The sequence below is a fragment of the Sipha flava genome, unplaced genomic scaffold (genome assembly GCF_003268045.1).
Source record: "Sipha flava isolate LNK unplaced genomic scaffold, YSA_version1 299_pilon_pilon, whole genome shotgun sequence".
Lineage (NCBI taxonomy): Eukaryota > Metazoa > Arthropoda > Insecta > Hemiptera > Aphididae > Sipha > Sipha flava.
In genome coordinates, this window is record NW_020272971.1 from 61,809 (window position 1) to 68,926 (window position 7,118).

At 42.5% G+C, this 7,118-nt stretch overlaps 1 protein-coding gene across 1 annotated transcript in view; it reads left to right on the top strand.

Moving 5' to 3' along the window:
- Window positions 1–6,646, top strand: part of LOC112685976 (homeobox protein SIX6-like) — a 42,840-nt gene extending 36,194 nt beyond the window's left edge. The window contains exon 2 of the mRNA XM_025558052.1: window positions 5,069–6,646. Coding sequence (XP_025413837.1) covers window positions 5,069–5,375 — 307 coding nt within the window. The 3' untranslated portion in view covers window positions 5,376–6,646. The remainder of the gene's footprint in view (window positions 1–5,068) is intronic.
- The last annotated feature ends 472 nt before the right edge of the window (window positions 6,647–7,118 follow it).

Here is a 7,118-nt window from a genome sequence, read left to right on the forward strand (position 1 = left end):
ATTAATGTATAACAATAGTTTGCTTTGTAAAATAGATAGCTTAATCTCAAGGGGGGGGGGCTAATGCCTCCTTAGCCACCCCCTTAAAACCGCCCGTGGCGAGGCGTATCCGCGGGCACCGGGAAAATCGGAGGAACCCGCGTGGTCGTCAAGAGAGAAGAAAAAAAAAACCGACGAAAACGACGACCGCGACGACAACAGTCCCACCCGCGCGCGTATATTTATATCGACTGTTATAATATTATATTTACTTTGCGTCGGAAAACCGTCAACGTCATCGTCGTTAAATAAACATGGCACCGGTGTACGAGTATAATATAGCAGCAGTCGTCGTGTAGTAGCCGTGTGTGCCTATATAGCTGGTGTGACGGTGGTGGCCGAGTCGGAGGAGTCATTAAATTGTCAAGTGCGTTCTCGGTGGGCGGTTACTCGGGGGTGGACGGGTGATGGGTGATGGATGGATGGGGGGGGTGGCTTGTTGGTCGTCGTCGTCGTCACCGTCACCGTCGCCCCCGTCAACGCGCCGGTGAAGGCTGTGCACGGAAACGTATTACAATGTATACACACGCCTACCCGGGCGCGGCGGGGGAAGAGAAGTGAGCGACAAAGTAATAATAATAATAATGATAACGAATAACAGTCACGTAATAACGGGTAGGAAGAAAGGAAGAAAAGGAGAGAAGGAAGGAACGAAAAAAAAAAAAAACTAAGGAAAATTAAATATTCACGTGTTGCAATTACCCGCGTGGCTCGCGCGCGAAGGCGTGAGCGGGCCACTGCTAATCTACGGCGGAAATCGCAAGACACACCCGCGCGCGATACAACGATTAATTCGTCGTAATGTGTAATGTGTGTTGATTAATTGCGTGCAACGCACTCGCGTAGCTTTTTACGATCGACGACCATTCGACGGTCATTACGTTATTGTTACTGCGAAAACCGTGCGCGCGATTCGCACAATACCGACTTTGATTGTTGCGAAGAAGGGGGGGGGGGGAAATTAAAAAAGTACTGTTCGCTCCGCCGTAATGTTTACGCGTGCCGACGAGCGACTATTGCTTTTTTCTATTTTTTTTACCCGTCGCTGTCGTTCCGAATGCCCCCGAGGCTGTGCAGTATGTATAGGTATGTTTACTGGTCGCGTACGCAATGTACGGTGTCCGGCGGAATATTACGAGCGGCGATCGTTGGTAAAACGGTTGTCCTTTTGTTCGATTCGAGAGGACAAAAGGAACCGACGAACAAGAGTAGAGAAAACACGACTTCGGTAACATTAAGGCAATCGATTTCAATCTATTCCGTTACTTTAAAGACGTCTTTTATTTATTTATTTTATTTTTTTTCCTCTCCGCCGTTCCGCGACCCGAATACGCTTTGTGTACGCGGGCATCAAGTCGCTAACTCTATACTGTGTACATACATGTGTGCGTACGTACATCGTACATATATATATATATATATATACATTTGTACACGGTCCGTCGATTGTGCCGCGACGTCGTCGCACAGTCGCGCGTCATTCGGTTTTGTGTTCTTCGAGCAAATAGAGCGCGAAACGGGCCACCAAGGGGTTAGTCGTCGTAGCGGGGAGTGTTTTTGTACGGCCGATTAGGCGTACGGCGATTAAAGGGCGAGGGTGAGCGCGTTCAAAAGACCGTTAACCGGATAAAAGAGAGTGTATGAAAACATAATAATAATAATAGTAATAATGTACACTAACACCGTGAAATATGTCGTGTGCGTGTGTTCGTGTGTGTGTGCACGTGTGTGTGTGAGAGATATATAGAGAGAGAGAGAGAGACAATCCGTATCCGCGCGGGAATAAATGAAAGTATTAAATATTTGCTATTGCATACACGAGAGCGTACTGACAGATTCGGTTCACGAATTGATTTTGGAAATCCTTTGTGCACGCGCCTAATCTGTTAAGAAACGTACGAGGCAATTGTATAATGTGTGAATCACAGCGATAACTGTTCAAGACGGAATTCAAGGCGGATTCAAAAAAACATTTCGTTATTTTATACAAGTTTCCGGCTCGTCCAGTTCTGCAACGTTCTTAAGTGTGCATAATCCGTATACGGTTGTCATTTTAATGCAGGATTCAACACACTACGTATGTGGTTCATCTTGTTTGTGGTGTAAGACCGATACGCACGCGAATATATGCTTCACGTTAGAGACTGGATTATAATAATACGTTATACGCGAAATATAAAAATATTAAGTTTGTATAATAATAATAATAATACGGACAAATGGACGTAAAATAAAAAAAAAAAATTTAAATTGATTTGTAATAAGAAAAAAGTATTGTACATTTGTTATTGAATTAAATTTATTAAAAATAAATATCTGAAATTAAAAATGATAAGTATAAATAATATTGATTTGGAGAAGTATTTGTTGTTATTCCATGGACGTAAGAATTATGTTTTACTTCTGGGTACATGATTATGAACAATCCTTGAAATTTGTTTTTCGGCAACAACGAATTTCTTTAACTTTTTTTAGGTATCTCTTACCTGCTTCAGGTTGGCTATATAACATCGTGTCCATTTTGTAATTTTTTTAAACAGTCGATAAATGACCAACGATTTTGATGTTGGACTCTCGTTTCGACATTTAATCACCTATGATTGTATAGCGTATAAATAAACTGGAGCTGGCAGGACTAATATAATACATTGTATATATATTTATATTATATAAGTAACTGCAAATAATAGTTTTGTATTGTACATATTTTTTTACGTCCGTTTGTCCTAGATCGATAATGATATTATACCTAACAAGAAAATCGTGCGTTCATGATGTAGAACGTGTGTACACGTCCCGGTAGCGATTTCGATGACTTATTTAAGCTGGAGTGCTATAATGACGTGTCTTAGAGAGGCTAATGATTTTCCGTTTTAACGGTATGACTTACAGTTTTCGTTTCGCTTTCCCCCTCCCATTATAGGTCAGTAAATGGTCGTTCGACCACTTCATCAGACGATAACATAATATGTACAGCGTACAAATATCGAACAACCGTACGAATACAATATATTTTGGATTCCGTAACGCAATCATGTGCTTTGATACGTGTTTGTGTTTTTTTTTTTTTAATTCCGTTTGATTTACATTAATCGGGCCGTAACCGCCGCGGTATGCTAGTATGTATTTAGTGTAGAAACGAAAAGGGTTACGGACGCGCACATGAAAGGATTGATTGATAACAACAACAAAAGTTATAACTAATAATAATAAAACGCTCGGGGTTTTTTTTTTTTTAAACTGTCGCGATTGTGTTCGTATTAAACGTGATTAGTGTGCGATGTATTCGGCGGCGCCCGGTAACAACGTAGTGGTGGCGGTCGACGTCGGGCCGATCGGGGGGACGACATCCTTTCAAACAAAATCACTACCGTTCTATCCGCCGCCTTTTGTGTCCTGCGACACACACTTCCTGTTTATTATATTATTATGTACATGGTCGTTCATATCCGCGAAAAGATTTAATAACGGGTTATTAGCGTGCACAGCGTTCGTAAATTGATTTCGGCCGCAGTCGTGTCGATCGGTCATCAGTACACCAGAGTCGATTACGTACACGTATGGATTCGCAAAAGTTTCACGAGTTCGTATCGTCACGTTAATCTGATCCAATAGAAGTCTCAAGAGACCGGGGTGCACAAAACAATCGGAGGTCCATTAAAAAAAAAAAATTGTTCAACACAACACTTGTGTTACGTTGATCAAATTGTTTATATTATATTTGATTAATACATTTTGATGTGAGTAGGTAGGTACCTAAATTAAATTTGAAAAAACCATAAATAATTATCGATACAGACAATTTTCAACTTCAGATTTTGGTTATAGAGGACACTTATAAATTGAGGCACCGGTCTGTTGCAATCCTTGCACCCCCCCGCCGAATCTGGCGCTGATCAATCCTACGGCGTGTACGCATTAAAATTATTGTTATAGCTGCGGCTACCATGGTACCACTACAGTGGTACAGTACGCTCTTTGCAGTCAGTTTGTTACGGTAATAAATTAATACGATTGTCGTGAACAACGGTGGGGTGCGCATACATACCGTCGTTCGTTTGATTTGCATGTCGCGCGCTTCTTCTCGTATTATACAAACGCACCGGATCGCGTTTTGATATCGTTCGTTACAAATAGGCGCAAGTACAAACACGCGCAACGACGTCCGACGGCGAAAATATCCGAAACACCACCGCGAAATTACGTGATCGTCTGCGCGATCCGGTTCGTATCGTACAGTGCCCGCTGTAGTTGCCCCGCGAAAGACTCGTGCGTTATGGCTTCGCTGTAAACCGTACGAAATGTGTATACGCGCACGCGAACACGATTCGATAACACTTTTAAACAATTAAGCCGGATGTAAGAACCTTGGCGGAGGTGCCGACCGTTTTGAAAATTCGTATTACCGTTCATTACGAGTGGTGCTCGGTGTACACGTTCAATGTCCGAGCGGTTATTGACGCGGTCGTGGGGTGCATACGGTTTTGTACGGCAAAAAAATAATGGTTCGCGACGAAGCTCATTTCCAACATTCCAATTCGATCGGAACGAACGCCCACAATGTTGGTGGTTATTGCGTTTTTTCATCGTTAGTCCTCGAGAACCACCCGAAAGAGCAGTATCCCGCGTAAACCGTGGCGAGTTGTGTATTATCACATCGATGGAGACGTTTTCCTCCGTGTCATTATTACGTGCGGCATACGCAAGCATAGCGATATCGATTGACGTTCGCAAGTGCATTTACAACACGAGCTCCAAAATTATTATTTTACGCGTACAAGCATTTAAAAACGTTTTTAAAACCGACTATAATCGATAAAACACGAGAATAAAATTTTAATGAACCGTTGTCGATTTTCGAGTCCAACTCTATCAGTTTTTTTTTTTTTTTTTTGGTACCACCAGGATTTTTCGCGCTCCCTTATACGAGGAGATACGGTTTATTTATTTTGATTCGCTCTCGCGCCCGCCGAACACAATCAATAATTATACACGTGTGCTAATCGATCGGTCCGCGTGTTGTTCGCAGGATGCAACAGCAGCAGTTCGCCGCCCAGTTGGCGCATTCGGGCGGCCGGCACCTGAACCTGCGGCGGTCCATGTCGCCGGGCGCGGCCAGCACCACCGGTTCCGAGTCCAGCATCAGCCTGGGCGCGCCGTCCCCGGGTCCGCCGTCGTCGTTGCTGCTGCCGCCGCCGCACCAGTCGCACCAGTCGCTGCCGCCGCCGCCACCGCCGCCGCCGCTGCTCACCATCGACCCGCCGCGCATCGGTCTCACCAACCCGTCGCCGTGCACGTTGCCGCAACCGTTGGCGCTGCACAGGCCGTTCACGTGATACGGTCCGCCTCGCCCGCCGATCACCGCCGGCCGGTGATGCGCCGCCGCCACCGTCGTCGTCCGGTGCGATCACGGAAACGTTTCACGACGCTCGTCGTCGGTGCACACGCTGTTTTGTTGTCTTCGTTCTCCCGGCCCCGCCGTACGACGTTCGTTCTCGATTCCATTCCCCCCCCCCCATCATCCCCTGCCCGCCGGGGAGAACAAGTGTTTTATTATTATTATTATTATTATTATTATTATTACTGATGCTACCCTATTGTTTGCTGTTCTTACGATCACACACGTAAAGTGCGACGATATTATTATTATTATTATTATTATTATTATTATCGCGTCGGTGTGCCGATGTAGAGATTTCGCCGGAACGCGACCGAAAACTGAAAACGCATCCCCCGTCCGTCATATTTGTCAACGTCCGCGTTTGTGCACCGCGAACGGGTAGAACTTTTAAAAAAAAAACATAATACAATTCATAGTACACGATTCCACCACGACGCGAAATATACGATAAAATACGAAATATACCTTTCGGATTTCTTCGCAATGTAAATTATGCACATTATAAATACAAATCCAATACCAATACCAATCAGACGGATTCGGAATTATTGTCCCGCGTAAACATTTTCGAATTTCCACGTTTCACACCTCGTACAATTTCAACCACAGTTTGATACGCAAACAATCGCAGCGCAACAATCCTACATGTACATAGTTATTATTTGTAAATCAATTTAACCGCGTACCTCATCTTGGGACGCTTATTGTACCTATTACGATTACTATATTATTATACGTCATGTAGTTTGTAGATTTGTACATAGTTTTACATTAATTTTAGAACGTTTAAACGGTGCAATTAACATTATTCATGTATAAATATATAATTATAAACAAATATTTACGAACGACATATTTACGTACACGTAGAGCAGCAGTAGATTTATCATTATTATTATTATTATTATTATTATTATTATTTATTGTGTTGTAATATTATTTACGAGAAGAAATCTGTCGGAAAAAATGTAATGTATTTTTTTTTTTTTTTTTTAAACGCGAGTAATGTAATAATCAGATTTATTGTACATAATAAGACTCCATTTGATTATTACACATTATTTATACGTAGTTTCATTTATTTGTGCTATTTCTTGATGATTTTGTGCGAAGCGTAGTAATATTGTATTGATACTCTGCGACCTCTGCAACGGAGCTGTTTATTAAACAAAATCGAAATATATATTATTATTAATTGTTTGTTAATCATACTGTTTAATTCTTTCCGCGCACAAAAAAAAAAAAACCACACACACAAACACACGAGCGCTCACACAACCTTCCTGCGGTCACGTACGATCGTCTGATTGACGTTTTAATTTGTATTTTCTAAAAGGGGTCGACTATCGCGCGGGTGTGTGGTCGCATTTCGTATAAAACCGCCCTGCACTCATCCGCGGGTACAACAATGCGATATTTTTTCTGAGCGACATTCCCGGTGTTAATAACAATAATAATAGTTACAATAATCCATCGGATTCCCGATAGTACGTGATTTATCTGAAGACGAACGGATTACCGCGATGGACACATATCACTCATTTAAGAGTGGCTTTATTTTTTCGGATTTCTCGGCAACAATGTGTTTCAGCTACCTACCTAGTTGCTGTCAGGTAAAACATATATATGTATATTTCTCAGGGTAAATATCACAGGTACAGCATAGTGTGCACTGCGA